General features: G+C 49.7%; 1 protein-coding gene across 4 annotated transcripts in view; it reads left to right on the top strand.

Moving 5' to 3' along the window:
- The window catches only part of ZFHX3 (zinc finger homeobox 3), a 974639-nt gene that overhangs the window by 910034 nt on the left and 43245 nt on the right, over positions 1 to 21360 (top strand). For all 4 annotated transcript variants that reach the window (XM_080646078.1, XM_080646081.1, XM_080646079.1 and 1 more), the window contains one exon: positions 17884 to 17991. In XM_080646078.1, coding sequence (XP_080502204.1) covers positions 17884 to 17991 — 108 coding nt within the window. The remainder of the gene's footprint in view (positions 1 to 17883; positions 17992 to 21360) is intronic.

Genomic DNA, 21360 nt, shown 5'->3' with positions numbered 1-21360 from the left:
ATTAGCCTGGTTAGCTAATGCCCGGTTTGCAGTGCCAAAAGTGGGCAGGCAGCCGCCCTGCCAGTGTGGAGGTGGCTCTTCAGCAGCATCCTGGGATGCGAGAGAGCCTGAGACTGCAGGGTCCATTCCAAATGGAGAAAGGGAAGAGGACATGGGATATTCCAGGCCCTGGCAGAGAGGCAGGCGTGGTCCCCGCCGGGCCCCACGCTAGAGGGCAGCTGTGCCCTGCGTGTCCCACATCTGCTGGGAGCAGAGCGGGACACATTTCTCTTCCCATTCTTTTGCCTGCACAGCTTTCCCACACGGGTCTCCCAGGGGCTGTTAGGGCCGTAATGGAATGACTGAGTTCCCGGGTCACTCCGTCCCAGCTGGGCACGCTGTCCCCAGAGACAGCCCCATCCGTGGCTCACACGCATTGCCCTGAGCTCCTGGAGGGCGGGCCTCGGCCTCTTCTGGGAACCATGAACGAGTGGTAAAGTAATTAATGTTCCCCCAGCCCCCCCACCCTTGTATTTCATTAGGAAGACAAATCTTGCTAGATGGAGAAGGGAAACAGATGATTTGAAGCTCTGCCTCCCCCCACCCCCCCGGGTTTTTTTGCAATGACATCAGCGGGTTGTTTGCCAAGCATAACCTGGCAGCCGGCGGCTCTGCCTGACGCCTGAGATTTCTGGGGACCGTGCAGCTCGCCAGCTCCAGCCGTGGCAGCGTGCCAAGGTGACGTTCTGTGACTAAGCAGAAACAAGGGAGAGAGAGAGAGAGGGAGGAAGAAGGTATGTGTGGCTGGGGAGCTGGGGGAGAGAGTGGTCCCGGGTCTGCGTGTGGCATGGGGAGGCACGGAGGCGTGTCCTAGGGCACTGCTCTAGAGGGTGGGGGTCAGGGGAACGCACCAGCAGGCTAGGAGTGTCCCTGTGGCCCTGGGTTGGGGTGGGTGGAGGGCGAGTTTCATGGCCACAGCCATAGATGCAGCCTGTGAGGTGGCTGCAGGGTCTGACTTCAAAGGGACGTGAATGAGCCAAAGTGAAGGTGACAGCCCCGAGGGCCTGAACTGTGGAGAGGGCGGCTTTATCAGCAGCAGGCCCACACTCCTCAGCCCGGCTTCCTTTGCATTGTTAGGGATTGACCCTCAGAGACCCCTTGTGGATTCCCTAATTGAAAATTAATACTAGATCAATGCCATGGGCAATTTGCATATTGATCATAAACAACTCTGAAGGCACCAAGTGTGCTGCAGATCAATAGGGCTCCTGAGCAGGCTGCAGAGGGAGCAGCCCCCAGTACAATGCGCTGGGAGAAAGGTTAATGATTTGGGAAGTTCCTAACTGCTCAGTGCAGGCCTGCCCGCCCCGCACAGCGTCCGCAGGAGCTGTCAATCGGGCTGGGCAGCCTCCGCTCCGCTCCGCGCAGGGAGGATGGCTGTGCTGGTGTGAGGGAGGGGCTGGCCACGAGTGTTTTCACAGTTGCCTTTTTTGGTGATGGATGAAGTCTTGGGGTAGTTTATTCTGGGACGTGTACTGTGAAAGGCAGCAGCCAAGTTCTGGCTCCAGTGCTGGTTCTGGCCCCTTCCCCCAAACACAGCTTTGATGAATGGATGGGAAGGGAGACGCAGCCCCTGCCCACTGCCTCTGCAGGCTTCCCACTGCTCTGGACACGGCAAGGCGTCACTTGGCGCAGCGGTGGGTTTGGCCCGTTTGGCATCCTGTTCCATTCAGCTCTGAGCTTCTGGCTTTTGCCTCCTCGCCCATCACCTGTGCTCCTCTGCTGCATGCCTTCTTGTTTAGCTCTGGCTTCAGTCCTGGCCTTTCTGGGCTAGTCCCGGGTGCCCCCTTGGATCCCCAGCAAGCCTGGCAGGGTGCCTCTAGGTGCCCCTCACCTGCCTCTCTTCACTGCTTTCCCTTTCTGCCTGCAGGCCTTAGATACAGTATATGGACCAGCTGCCCTGTGGGCACTCTGGTTTTAACCACAAAACCCTGAACACTCGAAGGCTCTCTTGGCGCTCCCAGGTGCCCTGGGATAGCTGGTCTGAGGATGGGGCCACATGCAGCATGCAGAGATCCGCAATGCCTGTCCGCCGGCACCTGGGTACCTGCTCCAGCCCCGGCACAGGGAGGTGTGCGTGTCACTGGCGGGGAGACACCTCTTACGAAGTGGTGAGCAGAGCAGACTGCTGTCCACAACAGCCCATTTAAGATAAACAAAGCTCCACCTCCAAATCCGTTCTCGTACTAGGAAGAGGTAGCATTAAATAGCAGCCCTGTGAGGCCTCCTGCCTGTATATGGTAAGTTAGCGAAACGCGATGAAATCATTTATGTGGAAGGGCAGTACAGTTTCGGGGGAGGGACATGCACCGTTCGGTCACAGATTTCTCTGTTGGAGCTTCAGCCCCCTGAGCCCTAAGTCCTCCCCCTGAGCCTGGTGCTGTCTCCGGCGTCTCAGGAGGTGCTTTGGGCCACCCTGGTCAGGGGGCACTTGGGTGCAGGTCTGTCAGAAGGGTTCCCGAGCGGCCACCAGGCCTGTGGCAGAGGATGGTCAGGGCCCCCCTCCCTACCTCAGGGTCAGCCATCACCCCGGACAGGCAGAGGCTCAGGGAGGTTTGCTCAGTCTCTGCATGTGCATGTTAGACAGCAGCCTTTCCCTGGAAAGCCCTCCAGGGCCACCATGGAGCGCTGGGAGGCTGCTTCTCACACACGCACCTCTCTGCTAAGGGAAGAACCACAGTCCACCCGGATTACATTACCAAGGAGGGCGGGGGTCCAGGCTCGTCTGCTGGAGGAAGAGGTGCTGAGGAGGATGCCTCGTTCGACTTTTCATGGGGCGCCCTTCCGTGTTGGCAGTGCCTCCTGGGTGGCACTGTAAGGCCTATAGGACGTGCTCCCCAAGACCTGTCCGTGCTGTCTCTGAGCCCTTCCCTTCCCTCTCTGCTCGCTATTCCTCCAGCCACCCTCCTCCCACCTGGGCCTGCGTACTTGCTGTTCCTCTGCCCGGCAGCCTCCGTGGCTCACACCTCGCCCTGCAGGTCTGTTCCCATGTCACTCACCCGAGCTCCCCACGTGAAGTAACTCCTGAGCTTCCTTTTGTCCCCTGCCCTGCTTACCCCTCCCTCACCACAGCTGGCTTACAGCCCGTTCACTTGTTTAGCTGCCGCTTGTCTGCCTTACGCTCCCATTCTCCTTCCTGTCCCTGTCACGTCCCTGGGAAGCAGGGACTCTTCTTGTTCACAGCTGTGTGGTCAGTGCCTAGAAGGGAGCTGCATGAGTACATGACGGGTGGGTGGGTGGGTGGTGGATAAGGTAGCCATTAAGAGCATGGGCCTGACATCAGTTGTTACCTGAGAACCACGGGACCTTTGGCAGTCATTGAACCTCCCTGAGGCTCAGTGTCCTCACCTGTGAAATGGGAGTTCTAATAGTATCTACTTCAGTTGAGTAGAGTTGCATACTACCATTATTATTATTACTATTTATTGTAATTCGATACTAATGTCTCAGGCAAATGGAGGCTTTCTTAGTGCATGATACTGGGTTTCCAGGCCAGGGTCTTTGCCATGAAGGACACCCAGGCAGGAGAAGAGGAGCGTGGCCAGCATTTGGTACTGGTCAGTCCCACTGTGCTAGTTCCTTCCTCTGCCTTTTTGCAATCAGGGCATTTGTGATGGAGTCAGAGAAAATGACGTCCAGGCCGTAGGCTCCTGGGGCAGGAGGGGTGACCTGGCATGGAGCATGGAGAGGGGGTTTGGAAAGCGCCTGCCAGCTTGAGCGGGGCGGGAGGGGAGGGTGTCGCCGCAGCTTGGCAGCCCCTCGGACAGTGCTGGGCATCCCCGTGCATGGGATTGCCTCATTACAGAGCCTTTCATTGACTTGGCTGCACTGTGCTGATGAACTGAGGCCGGGACAAGAGCACATAATTGAGGGAAATAAATTCCCATCACAGGCCTGGCTGCCGCCAGGAGGAAGCACCCACCTCCTCTCAGGATGCGCGATGGGGTGGCTGTTTGTAGTTCTCTTTCCTTCCCTGGGTGCATCTCTCTCTCCCTCCTTCCCCTCCAGAACCTCAGGCACTGGCTGTAGGCCAGTGAGTGGCATCTCTCCAGACCCCCTTCTGTCCCCCCCCGACACCCCCCACGAGGAGCTGCTCTCCCAGAAGCAGACCTGTTGCATTGGCACCTTGCCCTCTTCCTCCCCTCTGAGGGCTAGGAACCTCGGGGCCTCCTGCACACACCTGTCCTTCTTCTCATCCGGTCCCTCTCCCTTTGTCCATCCGTTGGTTCACCTTCAGTCCTGCCGCGCTCTCCACGTAGATAGATCTCCGTGAAGACGGAGAAGGGCAAGCACTGGTGCTACCTTAACTGAAACTGCATTTCATTCATCTGGGAAATGAGGTGGGGAGTGGGGGGCAGACTGTTCCCAGCAGTCCACCGATTCCACACCAAGCCGGGCTCCACGGCCCAGCGCCATGAATGCACAGCAGGATCTTAGTGGGGAGGAGGGGTCAACGGGGGGGAAGGGGACCTCTGTAATACTTTCAACAATAAAGATAAATTTAAAAAATAAGGAAAGAATTTAGGAACCAAAGTCATTTGCATAAAACCACACAACCAGCCACATGGTTTAACCACCATACAGAGAATAAAAATAAAAAAATGTCCTGCTGCAATGCATTTTCTCAAAACAAGGAAATTTGTGGCTCAGGTCACCAGAGCATCTGAAGCTGGTCATTACTCAGTTGTTTATAGCAAAGAGATTTTTTTTTCTCCCCCAGTGTTTTCTGGGCGTTAAAAATCATTTCCGGGAATCCTGACAAGTCATCGTGCAGTGCGGACTGGCTGGGCTGGGAGGCAGGTTGCCTCAGTTACAAAGAAGCCTGGGTGGCGTGAAGCAGAGCAGAAAAGAAATGGAGAGCCCTCACTTGACACCCTCTGACCTCAGCCGGTGGAGCTGAATGCTGGAGAGCCAGGGCTGAAATTGCAGTCACTTTAGATTATTGGGAGCGGAGAGAGGCAGGGAAAAAGGGTCTGTTGACTACAGGAGCTGAATTCTTCCTCTGAGGAAAAGCTTGTTAGTGGAAGGGGAAAAGCAATTACTTGCTTTTGCTAGTTCTCTACGGCAGGGATTCGGGACTGCCACAGCCCCTTGGCCCTCACCCTGGGTCCACAATGTCTATGACAGGCACTGCCCCAGCCATTTGGGAGCAGCATTTCTGGGGTCTCCCCTTCCAGAAAGTCCAGAAGAAGGAGGAGGAGGGGAAGGAGTGGAGGGAGGAGGTGGGAGGAGGAGGAGGGAGAATGGGAAGGGGGTAGGAGCGAGCCAGCCGTGGCTTTTCCTTGTCTTTAAATGTGACAGTATTTGGGGGTGCCATGTTGGCACTAGGCAGGAAGTTAACGGTACTATCTGCCTGGGAGCATGGCTGTCTGGGTGCTCGGGGGCTGGTGTGTGACTTGTTTGGTTTTGGTTTTGGTGAGCCCCTTTTATCCCTGTTATGCCTTTTGTCTCAGAATGTAAAGGAAAAGTAAATATGGCTTTGAACAACCATGGTGCACTGTTAGAATCCGTTTGCCTCTATATCCCAGCTCTAACTGAGGAAGATTCTAGAGGAGCTAGCTTCTGGGGGGGCAGGGCGCCCGGCTTCACCTTTCCGACTGCCCAAGGCTTCTTTCTTTGCTTGTCTGATTGCGGAAGCGCCACGACAACCTCTCGTTCTCTCCACGGCCAGGGCCGCTCGCCCGTCCTCCTTTGGGTCACCTCATTGTAGGCCGAGAGCCCTGCCTCCTCCAGGCCCCGGGCTCCTAGTCTGTAAAACAGGACAGTGGTCAGCTCCCCAGCCCCTCAAAACAGAGGCAGACCCCTGGTGACAGGTTTCGGCAGCCATCCCGCCTCCTCCCTAAGTCCATCTTGCTCATGTTTATGCTCTCGTGCCATAGTCTTGTTTGGACTCGCCTGCCTATTTATATTTTTTGTATGTGTACATCCTTTTTATTTTTCTAAAACACAGAAATGTCTGATGTTGCCACCACCTTAATTGTATCAAGCTAAATGTTACACAGCTGGATTTTCAGTACGTTGACCCATTCATCTTTCATTGTGTATGTCTCCATTCTCGAATTATTTCTCTTTAAGGCTCGTTTTTCCGTCACTTCTATTCTCTTGGAACATTTCCCGTTCTTCCCAGCCTTTCACCAGAGCTTTGCGTAGTTGAGTCAGTTCACAGACTCTTTCAAACGGAAGTTGATCTGAGTTTTTTTCCTGCCAAAATATATATTTAATTTTAAGGTACACTCTTGCCTAGGTGTTTTCTGTTTTACAGTTTCCTGTTGGTTATTGTCTAACCCTCTCCCCACCCCGGCCCCCTTCATAGATAAAGATGGTGCTTGGTAAGTGAGGAATCATTCTTTTTTTTTTCTTCGTAATCATTGGGGGAGTTCATCTTTCAGGTCGCTCTTTCTAGCTACTTCTCATTCACACCTTTGGCTTGTTTTACTCGCTTCCTCACTATAAATCTCCGCCTAACCAAGTGAAGCAAATGGTTCCTTGTTGCAGGTTCCTTTCCTTATTCTCTCTGCTCGGGCTCCATATTCACTTAGAAAGAGTGTCCCCTTTTGGAAGTCTGTGGAGGATTCTGTCTTAGGAGTTCCCTGTCGGGGGTTTCTAGTATTTTCTTCAGTTGCAATATGCACACTGAAGCATTTAAACATCCAGAATTGTTTTGTAATATAACTGTGCTACAGATTTCGAAGGATCCCTCTTCCTACTGTCCTAAGTACCAGTTCCTTGTCACTGAATTGCACTTTCTGTCCAGACAGATCCTTGATGACTTTCTCATTTCATGGCAACATTCTCTTTCTCCTTGGTTCATGTGTTAGTTTTATTTTCAAATGTTCCCACCATTATTAAAGAGTATGGGTATGAGTCTAGAATTTAAGTTATTTTATTGGGTCATTTGCCTTGATGACCATGACTGTGCGTGTTGTACTGTGAGATGTATCGCAGTATAAGTTTTGGGGTTGCGGGGTGTAATGGGATATATTGCTTTTAAAGGGATACCAGCCTGTTTTTAGGTCTAAGAAACCTCTTACAGGAGAAAGAGCTGAATAGATACCCACAGAGGCCTGAAGCTGAGTCTGAAATACAGTTAGCAGTCCCGGGGATTTGGAGGAGGGGCCGCTGCAGCTAAAATTGCTGAGAAGGAGCAGGTGTGGTGGTGGTGGCGTTTTGTTAAACCCTAGAAAAGAACATTTCATAGTACAGGATCCAGCTTTTACAAATACAGACGTGTTGTATTCAACCACTGGCATAACTTGGAAGTTTCTGAAAAGGAGGAAGAACATCCAAGAAATGTCTTTCTCTCTTTGGGTGCAGAACAGCGGTCCAAGGTGCATGACAATGACAGTAGCTCAGCGAGTTCATCTGCTCTGCCTCCCGTTCCTGCAGGAGAGCTCTTGAACATAAACCTTTGGATTTTTTTTTGTGCCTCAGCTTCCTGCTCCACTTTCTTTGCAATTTCGTAGGAAATGTCAGCTAAAACATGTTGCTTCTGCTGCCGGGTTGTTTCAGACTGAAGTCCTTTTGAGGACTTGATTGTTTTGGAGAGGGGCCCAGTTTTTGACATTGCACACGTAGACACATCCTTAACCACCTCAGGTGTGACCATGAATGCTCTTGGCAGCCGCAAGCTCTTCACCAGGCAGTGAATTCATGGTGGGCACCTGATGGCTCCCCAGCATGCTTGGAGGTGGCATGTTCTAGGCCACCTCCAAAACAGAGTACATTACTATCTTTTTTTTAAATATGTTTCTATTGATTTTTAGAGAGGGAGAGTGATAGAAACATTGATGAGAGAGAAACATCATCTATCGGCTGCCTCCTGCACGCCCCCTACTGGGGATCAAGCCCTCAACTCAGGACATGTGCCCTGACTGGGAATCGAACTGGTGACCTCTTGGTTCATAGGCTGCTGCTCAGCCACTGAGCCACACCAGCCGGGCCGGAGTGCATTTCTAGCCTTGCAGTCGGGAATGTGCAACACGGTTACATACGCAGTGATCCTTGTGCACGCCTGAGTCTGCCCAACGGAGCACAGCGTAACCAGTGCTTTTCTGCGTGCAGTGTTGCCTGCAGTTGGCCCGATGTCTGTTTCCCAGATTTGGTTTGAAAAGTGTAAGCCATTGTTTGTGCTTTGTTTTTATGAATCAGCTTGTTTTGCCAGCTGTGCATGTAAGTGGCTTATGATCATGGAAAATGAAGCTCATTGACAGTCAGCGCCTCACTCTGCGTCCACTGGTGGGAGCAGACTAACATTTCTGCATGCATTCTGTGCTTCCCGGGGCCACGCTGTTTTCTTAGCAGGCTGGAGACCCTTCAGACTCAGGGGGCGTAAGAATGAGGCCACAGACCGGCTGGGAATTCCAGTCTCTTGTGTGTGTGGCCATGTGACTCAGGCCCCTGGAGTCACGCCTTATTTCTCTCTATTGTGTGCTGTTTGTTTTGATGGCGAGAAACAAAATGTTCACCTTTTTCTCTCTCCATTTGCTTTTTGGCATATATTCACCCCAAATATTCCATCATTGCCTTTGACATTGTCAAAGCGTGTCAGGCCGGGTCTGCTCAGCCGCCCTCCATCTCGCCTCCCCTTACTATCATTCCCGTATAGATTGCATCCATCAACCTTGACGTTCCCGTTACAAGAACCATCCCACAAGGTTTCACTTATACCCATTAGGTTCTAATCACCATAATCTAATATCATTTCTGATACATCCTGTTCATTTCCCATACACCTTCATTTGTAGACAGATGCTTAAGCACACTTACAGTCCTGCCTGGACTTTTTTCATCATGTGTTTCCAATGCTTTCCAATTAAAAAAAAATAAATTAGGAAACACATCATAGATTTTTTTTTTTTTTTGCATTAAGCATAAGGTTTCTCTCTGACAAACCAAGTCAGTTTGACTCCAAAGGAGATACCAGCCTTCTTTAATGGAAACTGTTAATTTGTTTTCTTACAGTCTTTCTATCACTCATGGGTGTTCATCTGTCTTGTCTTCTCCCCCCGCCACGGAAGCCGGGCAGTGTTTATTTCAAGCAGGGTGTTATTGAAAGACAGATGTTTGTAGGGCCTGCTCAGGCCTCACACCTGGAATGCTAAAAAGCTTTCAAGCAGATCTGTTTGATTGAAAAATGTCCCTTTCTCTAGAGGAGGGGGGACTAGGAGGGAAGTTGTACCCTATCAGAGAACCTTCCCATCTTCACTGCCCACCTGATCACGAACCCTCAATTCTGACAGCACATCCAGACTCCTTAGATGATGCTCCCGACTCCACAGAACGGTCTGTTCTGATGAGCAAGCACACGGGCCCTCCATGGAGACCCTCCTCAGCCTGCTCTTTTCACCTTTGCCTCTCAGATGTTCTGTGGTTAAGGCATGGCCTTTTACTCTGTCCCCTCCTCCCCTTTCTCAGCAGCACACTGAGTTACAGTCATTATTGTCCTCCACTACTTTGTTTTTAATGCGGGTGGGGGGGAATGGGGGACCACCCTTCTTGGTTTCAAGGTCCTTCTATTTTGCATGCCTTTTCTTTCCAGAACGTTCCAGTTTGGTGTGAGGTTAGACTGTGCAAAATACAGCTTGAAAGAAAGGAGAGAAAGAGAAAGGGGCTTGTCAAAATGCATTTGTTAGATCACGTTTTAAATGAAGTACAATTGAAGGTAGTTTTTGTCCAAAGAAAGGAAAAACCCCTGCAAATCCGCTGAGCTCCCCGAGAGCGCGCCTCCTTTGTCGTCGCCCTGACATTGAAGTGTAATTTTTCATGGTTATTTGGACTGGAAAATGGGGGGGAGGGGGGAGATGGGCCTGTGATTATTTCCCATAAATGACAACACAATCACATCACGCTCCGCTACAAACATGCTCGGGGAATTTGCCTTTTTCACATTTCATGTGTGAAAGTAACAGCAACCATCCTGGCTCGGTGCAAACGCAAGGGGCCTAATCCCTCTGAATTCCATTTCCTTCAGTGCTGGGACCAAGCTGCGCTCCTTGTTCAGTGTGGATTCCGACACCATCGCAGGGTCCAGTCTGTATTTTACAAACTGGAACGCACATCTTTCAGTTACTGAGAAAAAAATCCTGTGAATAGCCACCAGGCGAGTCAGCGACATATTCCGTTCCCTTGTGCTTTGTCACCTCACGTTGGCTTTTATCCTTTCTGTGGTGCTGCAGGGGGCAGCCCAGGTGCTTTTGCTAAGAACACAGATAAATGGAACTTGTTGCAATGCTGGCTCAAGGCGTCTCCTCCCTTTTTCTCCTCTCTTGACCCCCACCCACCCCCTTAATTCTAGCTCCATTTTGAAAACTGTTCAAATGACCAAGCGGCATGTTGGTAAAGGTGGAAAAATGGCAGGACCGGTCCCTCGCCACACAAGGGCAGCATTTTTCACTCCGTGCTCGGGCTGCTGTGCTGCTCGCACCGAGCACTCACTGCCCAAGGAGGAGATGTCTCTCCCAGAAGCCGGCCGCTGCGGACCCAGAAAACACTCTCTCCTGTCAGTGCTCAGGTTAGAGGTGCGGTTCCTCCAAAAGCAAATGGAGAGGATCTCCCGGGAGTGCATTCCTGTCCAGCCTCCGGGCTTTGCAGCAGGGGCTGGGCGCGCGCTGCCGCAGCCTTCCCAGGCTCCCCTTGCCGCACGATCCCCATTTTTCTTGTTTCTATAAACAGTGGCAAGATCTTCAAATATACAAAAGCATAAATGGTCTCTATTCTCCAATTAGTCATTTTAATAATACCCGGAGTTGCCTTCAGAATGTTGATTCTTTTAGCCTGGTGCCAAGGCCAGTGGTGGGGGACGGAAAGAAGGTGGGGGTGGGGGTGGGGGCGGCCAGGAGTCCAGCTCCTTTAGTGTTGGGTTTTCCTGCAGCCTTGCCCGGCAGCCCGTGGGAAGCTGGCAGGCCGCCACCGCCCTTCAGGCCCTGTCCAGAGGCTCCAGGCGCCACTGCCCAGGTGTAGTTGGTAAACGAACACCAGTGGTGAAAGGGATTCTTGTGGTGAGATGATCACTTAAAGAATCCACGTGAAAAACTCATCCTTGGGGGAAGGGAGTGTCTGATCTCCTACTGTCCTCCTCTTCCTCTCCTCCTCTTGACCTCTGACCTCTCAGAGGACTGACAGCCATTTTTATAAATGCCATCTTAAAACAACTGGGGAGCAGTTTGGCCACATTGATTATTATTTTTTTACGGAAGCCTGCCCAGATGGGAACATTCCCTGCAGAGCCCCCAGCAGAGCCTGACCTCACGCCAGCTGGCAGAGAGGGTCCTACAGGACCGCCAGCCTGGCAGAGCGCTCAGATGGCCGAGAAAATGGAAAATGCCAAAGACGGGGACCTGGAAGGGAGACTCCCTCTGCCCTACCTACCCCGGTCTCTGTCCCTTAGACCCAGAGCCAGGGGTCCCACTGGAGAGGGATTAGAGCGAGGCCTGGGCAGGCGGATGCAGGAAGCCAGTGTGCTGGCCTCCACTGGAGGGCGAGCTTTTCCTGGAACGCCTTGGGCTCTGCTGGTGCAATGCACTTCCAAGGCCCACACCGGAAGGTGGGAATAAATGAGTGCGCCAGGCTTGGAGCCCTGCCTCCCCTCCCTGCCCCCCCCCCCCCACACACACACCTACCCTCATCCTTCACCCCTTTAAGGTTTCCTGCCTAGACTATAATAAGTTGTATCTCAAAATGTCCACTCACCAGTATGGATTGGGATCTGGGCTCTTTGTCTTGGGATTTGGCATTAATCTATACAGAAAACAGAGGGGCCAACCTTTGCCAGCAATTAAAAATAATATTCAGATGATTACCCACAGAGAAGTTCCAGATAGATCTGTAAGTTCCTAATGTCACATTTATGCATGAGAACATGTAGCCACCTTTACCAACATGCTAAGCATAAGATGTGTTAAGAGAATAATTTACAACTGAGGTAAGCAAAACCGCCTTGATTTTTTTAAGTGAGAATTTCTGGGGCTGGGTGTTGTCCATCCAGAAAACGTAATCGCTCCAAGCCACCTCTCAGGCAACTGTCGGCCACACTGTCAGGGCTGGAAAGACCGCCCTCACCCCCACCCCCCCGCCCCTGGTGGAAAAAACCATGGAGTGAACATCTGTGAAGGTGTACAGACTTAGGTGATTGCACCCTAGCTTGGCTGTCACTGTGCAGTTGGGACGTAGCCCAAGGCGGAGGGAGAGCACCCTGTGGGTACAGCCATAGCATCGCCACTGTTCACCCCTTCCTCCCGGGCTGGAGAGCAAACAAGACGAGGGCCGAGGAGTGGGAGCAGGAGGTCTGCTGTTCATCATGTCCTCTTACAAGTTTCTATTGTAGCAGAATTTTAATGCCCTGGACCTTTCTCAAACTACTAGTAAGTGCTCTAGACATGAGCAGCCATCTTTTATATCGTGGGTTTGATTTGACCTGTATTTACAAAATAGAGCATGTGGATTCTGTAGCATATTACAGCCATCAGAGGTTTCCTGCGGGTAACAAAGGAAGTCCGTGAGGGTTGGGCATGCTGGAGTTTTGGCCCCGTTTTCCAGTTGTGCCAGCCAATGCCTCAGGACAACCGATTGGCCAAGGTGTGTCCTTCCTGGAGGCTGTAGCCACAGAGCCCAGCGCCTGCCCAGGAGTTACAGAAACAAGGGGGCAAGGTACAGTCACGGAGTTCGTCCTGCTACCCCTGCAGAGACCCCAAGCAGAAGCAGCCGCTACCCTCCATGTCGCTCCTGCACGTCAGAATGTGCCGGCCTTTCCCGCCTGCTTGGGTGGTTGTCCTTGGTTAATTAGGTTGGAAATGGAGAAAGGAAAAGCTTTAACCCTATCTTAAAAGTAAGCTGGTTGGTTATTTTATTTTTCAAAGAAGAGGTCCTATATACAATTAAAACTTGTTTCTGGTAAACCTCATTCCAGGAAAGATGAGCTTTTAACAAAGGGCTTTTGACAGCTGCAGGCTATTTCATTTTTTTTAATGCCGAATGAAAAATCAATACATTTTTCTGGGTTATACATATTCAGAACAGGCCTGATATTTCCATTATAATGGAAAGTGGGTGTCTGTGCACATCTCGCCTGTCAGAGCTGCGCCGCGCATTTTCCAAGCCACTGCTAAATATTTCAAACCTGATTTGATTGTGGTTCATGACAGCTAATGTTTCTCAGCTCTTGAGCCTGCCGACAGGCAAACGCACTTTATTTCAACCCCACCCTTCAACATCGCTCCCCCCAAAGAAAAAGGAAAGAACAATTTCATTCTTCAGGGATCCAGACTGGTGTATTATTTAAGAAACGCGATCGCCTGAGAGCTTTGGGGACAGACACCCTGATAGAAGAATTTCCAAATTTCTTTCACATCGAGGCGTTAAGGGGCTTTGTCAGGTTTGGGGGAAGGTTTGAATTAATCTACATTATCCTGTTAAGAGTTTGGAACAGAGGGACTAGTCTTAGTCATTGATTGACTCCCCCTCCTTCAAGTCTGTAAGCGATTTGTAAATACACCCAGAGGACATGGCACTCGGCCCCAGCTGTTGGATGAATGGTGTCATTTTTTTAGCAACTGGCGAGTTTTCTTGGGTAACACGTTAAGGGAGCGTGCGCAGTGGGTGAGTGCTGGCTTTCTGATGATGCCACCTCTAATTTTGCTTCTGCCTGGTGCTCCTTCCCAAAATCACTTTCCAGGTTGTTCAAGAAATGCTTGCAAATCTCCATGGGGTCGCCAGTCAGCACACCCACCTCCTTTGGGAGCAGAGAGAATTCACCACCGATCGGAAATCACACGCTCATCTTCAACAGCACGCCAGGGTTGTTAAGAGAACACTTCGCATTTGTGGTCAGCAAAACCTTGAGTGAAGGGAAATTTTCTGGATCTGTGGTATCATCACCCCAAAACCTTAGCTGCCCTAGCAACCCTCCCCTTTTAGAATATATTTTACCTGCTGAGATTCGTACACCTGAGGGCTCTGCCTTAACTGGGAGACATGAGTGACACGAGCAGGTTGGGTTTGGCTTGAGCGCTGTCTGGGAGAAGCAGTTGTAAAAAGGAGGTGGTGATGGAAATAGATTTTTTAAAGGCCTTCAGCCAGTTTTACATGTAAGTTGAAGGGACACCAGGAAGACCTCACAGTTATTCAAGATTTGTTTCTATTTCCCCAGCCCTTTAGCATAAAAATACATCCAAGCAGGAGCAGGGGTTGGGGGGGGGGGGGTGGGAGGGGGCGCTAGTTTGAGGGCTACTGTGGGGTGTAGCCATCCGAGCAGCTTCTGTGGGGGGTTTAAAGGAACCTCCTCTGTCTGGAATGCACTGGGCCTGCTGCCTCCTGCCAGGAGCAGGCCGGGCAGAGGGAGCTGAGATGACCTTCTCACCCCGAGCCTGGCTGAGCCCTCGGAGAGCATTCCTGCTGCGTTCTGGTTGGGTTCCGAATATTATTAAACTCTTTGGGGAGAAGATGCTTTTGTCTATTTCAGCATAAAAAGGGCTTGGTGACTATTGTATGTGTTGGTGAAGAAACAACTTTGTCTTCTGAAGGAAAGACAGGATTTTCCAGATAAAACCAGATTGTCCGTCCATCAGGTCTTTACTTGTTCCCACCATCTGTCAGTAGCTGATATTATAGGAACAGTATTGACTTCTGTCATGACCCTGGCCATTTGCCACGGACTTCATGTGGAGAGAAACCTCCTCTAGGCTTGGCTGTGCCAGCATGGGTATCAGATATGCATTCCTGAAAGGAACAGGCCAGATAAGCAGCCCTGGGAGCTCTGAGTGTGGCCACAGCTCTCTGTGTCAGAGCCGGGTGCCATCACATTCCTGGTTCCCACATGTTTCCAGAGCAGGGAGACGAGGGCAATAAAACATACCCTGCCTGCAAAGCATTGTGAGCCCGAGCTGTCCAGACGAATTCATAGTTTGCATCACTGTTTTTTAATCTTTCTCTACCTTTATTGGTATTCAGAGCTCACAGTTTTCTGGTTACTGACAGCCTGGGCTTTCATCCATTTTAAAGAGCTATTTTTCCTCTTGCTGTTGATGATGATGGTATAAAGACAGATGGTATAACTGCTTATGAATGTCCTATTTTATTTCCTTAGGACCAGACAGTTCACTCGTATATTACTTCCACATGCTCAGGTTAGGCGGTCCAGACAGTGTCTGCCTCCTGCAGCTAGCTGCCCTTCTAGGCCTGGCCATGCAGAGGGCGACACCTGTAGGGCATAGGTGGAACTGCAAGGAGCTCCTGCCTGGCTGACTGGGACCTGGTTTTTTGGCTTGGGCTGAGGACACTGCTCCCTTGTAAAGGCAGATGGCTTGTCCAGGAGTTCCTTAAGCATTTCTTCTTCCACCAAGCGTATAATAGTCTTTTAGTGAATGATGTGCAAATGATAATATTAAATCTAGGAACTCGAAAAGAGGACTTGATTTTTAAATCTTAAAAAGGAGGGGGAAGAAAGAGAAGCAAATCAGCTCCTGGACTAGCCTCATTGAGACTCAGCTGCCTTCACGTTTCTGCTTGGAGTAGGGCAGGGAGGGCAGAAAACAAAAGCCCAAGTAGGCTCAGAGAGCAGGGACTCCAGGAATAGTCACAGAGCACCGTGGTTTCCTCGCTCACTGCATCAGTGATGTGTTTGTTCTTCAGTCTGTCTTTTGAATAGATACGGTCACTCTGGCACTGACCCGTTCTTTGGGCCTTTCCAAACATGAGTTCTTAACTCTGCTCAGTGGCCCAGGAGAGAGGAGTTGGCCTTGGACACAGCCCCTCTGTGGGCGGGCAGATTCCTTCCCTCTTCCACAAAGCAGCAGACTTCAAACACTGTCCACTTCGGTGGTGTCAGACTGCCCCCATCTAAGGTGATTGTGTGTGTGTGTGTGTGTGTGTGTGTGTGTGTGTCTGGAGAGCAAAGACCATTGAGTCATCTCTTTGCATAATCTAATTAATCAAATGTACCAGTACCACAGATATTTTGTATCACCGGATGTAAGGGCAAATGAGTATATTTTAATAGACCTAGTACATTGGGTAGACCCAGCTTAGTAATATCGATGGGCTAAATGCTAGCATCACCATTCAAAGATGGATTTTATAATTATAGTGTCAAACAATTGTATCAAATGCCTAAAAATATGCATTGAACATCCTGCCTGAAGATAATTAAGATGGTAAATATATTATACTGTGTAACTTGCTTGTTTTTGCTCTACTAGCACGCGCGTGTGTGTGTGTGTGTGTGTGTGTGTGTTTCTCTACTTAATGAAGTATAGTGTTAACATGGCTCTGTATATCTGATTGACTTCAAACCATGGTTGCTTGAGTTTTCTCTATTTGAACTAAGTGTAGGTATGGGGAGAAGAAGTTAACTTTATGATATACAGTAAGAAAAAAAGGAGATATAGAAATTATACATGGAGTCCTCTTAGTTGGAGATGAAAATCATCAGTATCTTATTTCATCCGAGTTCCCCGTGACTGCCTCATAAATCCCCTATTGGAAGTAATGAAGAAAGAATGTTCCTTGACCCCTAGTTCAGTTTCCAGTCCTTAGACTTCCGTTGTCTCTTCAGGAAGAATTAGGAAAATCTGACTCCAAATAGATACTTCTTCCCTCAAGTGTTTTATAAACTCTCTGAAGTCAGTTTACTCTGAACACCTTTGACTTCCATCGTGAGATAAAATTTGGAAACTATTTTCTGGAAGGTTGGAGAGTATTACACCTTGACATGTTGAAAAGTGGAGTTGCAATTGGAGGGATGGACCTAGGGTGACAATGGACAGAGCCCCAAATCCACGATCCTAGATTGGACCCTAATACCAGGTGTCCATGGGTCGGGTCTGGTACCGACCTCAGGTGATGGACATGGGCAGCTTACGTGCCTGTACCCAGGCCGTTGTGCTCTTCAAAGTACCCTACATGTCAGCATTACCCCGCCGTGGTTTGCCAGCCCATTCCCAATGAATATGTTGGCTAACAATCCAAAGGGCCAGGAGAGTGAGAGGGACATGTCTCCCTCCCTCTCCCCCAGCACCTGGAGTGTCTTATCCTCTTCCCCACATGGGCAAGTGGCATTTTACTTCATGATTAACCTGCTGTTGGAATGACCATTCCTCTACCTTCACTAAAGCATTGTGTGTTGAGCTGGAGAAAATTCCCTTGGTTAGTTTTAAACCAGCGGTGAGTAACGAATGGAGTGACTTCAAAAGGAAAGTGTATGATTCTTTTACCGTTTTTTTCTCCTCCTTGCCGCTGACGCCTGATGTGTCCACAGATGTCATTTTCTAGAACTCTTCACATTGATGAAATCATATGACCAATACTTTATGCTTCTTCAAAGTATGAATGACTATTAAAAAAAAACCCACAAACCCTCCCGCCACAATCTGGCACGTTTGCAGGCACCTTGCGGCCTATGAGGGGCCAATGCTTGAGTCAAGTCACGTTCAGTGGACTTGGAGCCAGGCAAGAAGCTCCTCTTTTGCACCTTCAAGTGTAAAATTTTGCATTTTCAAGTGTAAAAGACTTGCATGCAACTTCAGGAATTTGGATAGAGTTACTAGTATTTCTTCAACAGGATTGGCTTTTCAATAAGAAACACTCAAATGAGGCATTCAGAACCCATCTGGAAAAACCTCCTGTTCACATGTCCAAGGAGAGTCCCACGCCCGTGCCGGGGAGCTGGAAGGACAGCCCCACTGCTTGCCCAGGCCTCGGCGTAGCCCGTGCAGCCGGCCTTGGCCCACGGGGAGGAGAGGAGGCACGGTCATCGGGTCTGTGTCTTGTAGTTGGTAATCCTTTGGAGTAGGAGCCAGGAGTCCATCTTCGGTCTAGTTTTAATCATTGACATTTTTTCCCCTTCTGTTTCAGAAGAAGCCATTGAAGATGTTGAAGGGCCCAGCGAAGCAGCTGCTGACCCCGAGGAGGTTGCCAAAGACCCGGAGAGTGGAGGCGAGAAGGACCAGAGCAAGTGGACAGGTAGTGTGTGCGGCTGCCCTGGAGCCCCGTGCTCCTCCTGGGACGGGTGAGGCTGCCTGGCAGGGAGCAGGAGCAAATGCATCCTTAAATCCACCGGAAAGCTTGCCTCTGCACATGTTGGAGAATTCTGTTTTTCCTTTTTTGAGTGGTCACCTTCATTCTCCTTCTATTCTGTTCTATTAAGGAACTTGTAGAGGTTTTTTTAAATGGCCCCCAAACCATCTTGTTTACTGAGCATCCAGGGGCCTGGCTATGTTGGGGGCTTCTATGTTTGTGAGGTCACATTTCTTCGGCAGCCCCTCCCTGTTGTTGGCCCTGGATGTGGTTCTTTCTCTGGCTAAGATCTAGGCCCCTATCCCACCTGCTCCCATGCCCAGCAGAGGGATTTGCCATGTGGAACCTGATCAGGGTCACCCCAGTCTCGTAAGGAGTCTGTGGTGAAGGGTGGGCTTCGCCCTGCATTTGGGGCCTGGGTAGGATTCGTGTGCCCTATCTCGTTCCCCAGCGTGAGCACCCACACCTGGAAATGCACCCAGAGGGAAGGCAGGCAGTGTAGCCAGGCAAGAGGCCGTCTTACCAAGAGCAGAAGAAATGGAAGAAGTCAGGAAAGGAAGTGCTATTTCTGGAAAAGCTGGTGCTGAGAAAAGGGAACCGACCATCTCTCATGATGACTGGATTCCTGTACTAAGAGCAGAGACTAAGAAGAAAAGCTTAGGGTTTTTGAGGAGCAAAATCATTTCTGAGAAGACTTATCGGGACAGATAAGTCTACCAGAAACCACCACAATAATTAGAGGAAATGATAGGACAAGCAGCAAAAATTATTGTGCTAAGTCTTACTGCCCTCCATTATTAACATTGTAATATTCAGGGTGTTTTGTGTTTTTTTGGAGAAAATATTTACCTTCTGGAGTCTGTATTGGTTGGGCCTTTGTTACTTTCCAGGCAAGACTGTTCTTAAATCATGTGCAGTGTTGGCCTCCACTCTTTAAACAAGATACAGAATCTTGGAGAGAGGCCAGAGGACAGCAATGAAAATGACTGAAGGCTGAGAAATACTGCCTCTGGGAAGAGGCCGAAGAAATCAGGGCTATTCCGCCTGGAAGAGAGAAACTCGCGAGGTAGATAACAGCTTCCAAAGACAGGGAGGGGTGCTGAGAGCGTGGACGGTGCACTAGGCGGACTTTACGTCCACGCTGCTTGCTGTCTCCTTGGCACTGGGCTCTGGGGTGTCCAGGACCTGAGCTTGAGATAGCACTGAGGGCCAAGCATCAGCACCTTGGGGAGGTTTGGAAGGACCAGGAAGTAGGGCATGGACGTCTGTGCTCAGAGGCCCTGAGTGTCGGGGAAGGATCGTCCTGTGTGGCTTTGCATGGACCAAGACCCCAGTTTTTGCTGTACTATTAAGGCGTGATCTAGACAGACTTTGCAAACAGATAGCAGTTAAACAAATCTGCCCGGGGAAGAGGATTTCACAAACTCAGTTTGAAGACTGAGTAACCTTTCAGACTATCTGTCCTTTGTTTTTATGGTTTGGGTGCTTTGTTTCAGATCCTGACTCTGCCACTTACTAGCTCTGTGACTTCGCTCGAGGTACCTTACCCTTTCCAGGCCTCAGTTTCCTCACATGGGATGGTGATTAAAAACTGCCCCCATTTCCACAGGATAGCTGTGTAGATTACTTGATTACTTGAATATGGGATTCTTAGAGCAGTGCCTCACATATAGCAAGCTCTATAATAGGAAGGGTTTTGGTGTTGTTTTTAATAATTTAATTAAATAAGATTGGGAGAACTAGTCGCAGTTTCTCTTCTGGGCCTCCCATAGGAGCGTGAAAGGCACCAGGCAGCGTGTGGCTTCTGGGGATGTTGAGAAGCTGGGAGGGAACAGTATATAAGGATGAAGTGAGATCATGCAAATGATCTTTGGTGCATAGTTTCCTGCATTCTGTATGCTAAGGACACTAAGAAAACAACAAGAAGTAATTGCCATTTACAAAGCACCTACTGTGTGCCAGACCCTTTGCAGAGTACTTTGTATATGTCTCTCTAATCCAGGGGTGGGGAACCTTTTTTCTGCCAAGGGCCATTTGGATATTTATAACATCATTCAAGGGCCATACAAAATTATAAACTTAAAAATTAGCCTGCTGTAATTGATCAAACATTTAATTAACTCATCCTTAATGCCTTGGCAGGGCCAGACCAAATGATTTCACAGGCCTTATATGACCCACTGGCTGGACAGTCCCCACCCCTGCTTACACCAGTTCAGGGTAAGCTTGATTGAGGGTGGTTCATTTGAATCACATTCAAGGTGTTTGTGATTCAGTGGAAGTGTGCCTTCACAGTGTTATGGACATGCTAGGGAGCCCAGAGCCTCCTAGAAGACTCAAAAGAACACCGTAAAAATGAAATTCTTTAATAAGACTCCATTTTCTTGTTCTTTCGTTCATTCATTCATACAACAGGCCACACTTTATCTCCAAAAGACAGAGATGAGCCAGGCAAACAGAGAATGAATGAGTAACTCAGAAGTGCACCTTGTCAGTTGCACAGCAGTAAAGAGAGAAGGGAAAATTTTGTCCCAACTCCCACAAATGATCCTTTTGACCTGGAGCATAATTTTGTCTCTATTGTCTGAGTGTGTAATGACAGGCTTTATTAAAGGACTTGGTCGTTTGATCTTGGAATCAATGTGGGGGCCAGCTTTGGGATCCTCAGTATTTTATGAAAAATGTCTGTGTTTTTTCCATTTATTTCCTAAATTGAGCTGTTCCTATCTGATTAACTGTGATGGGGAGTGCTTCCTCCTGGCAAATAAATAAATAGTGATTTCACAATTTGTACTGTTGATTAGTGGCTGCTCATGATGCAGATTAATAATATTTCAAACGGGCCTGGCTAATTGGCATTTTCTCAGCTATTGATTATGTAGTTTGGGTGGTTTGTGCAGGAGTAGATAATCTTTACCAAAATTTTTTAGTTGGCTCTTTCCACATTGGAATGGGGACTCCTCGTTTCCTTCTTGGTGTCTCTTAGTAACCCTCTCTGGGCTCCTTTCATTTCGCAGGCGGGTCTCTCTCCTTGAGTGGCAAAAAGACAAGCAAGGTAGTATTTGAGTCACGGCAGCGTCAGTCCCCCACCGTCAGTGGCTGGGACTCTCCCCACATGCCGGACACTGGGTAGAGTTCCACTGATCCACGTTCTGTGAGGTTAGAGGCCTCGCCTCCAGGATTATATCACTCCAGGGCAGTTTCAAGACCGCCCACCGCCATGAGAACTCTCTTACTGAGACCAGTGCTGCCCCATGGAACTTTCTGTGCTGGACAGTACAGCAGCCACTAGCCATGGATGGCTGCTGAGCACTT

Source organism: Plecotus auritus (genome assembly GCF_963455305.1).
Source record: "Plecotus auritus genome assembly, chromosome: 10".
Classification (NCBI taxonomy): Eukaryota; Metazoa; Chordata; class Mammalia; order Chiroptera; family Vespertilionidae; genus Plecotus; species Plecotus auritus.
This window is presented reverse-complemented; position numbering and strand designations above follow the sequence as displayed.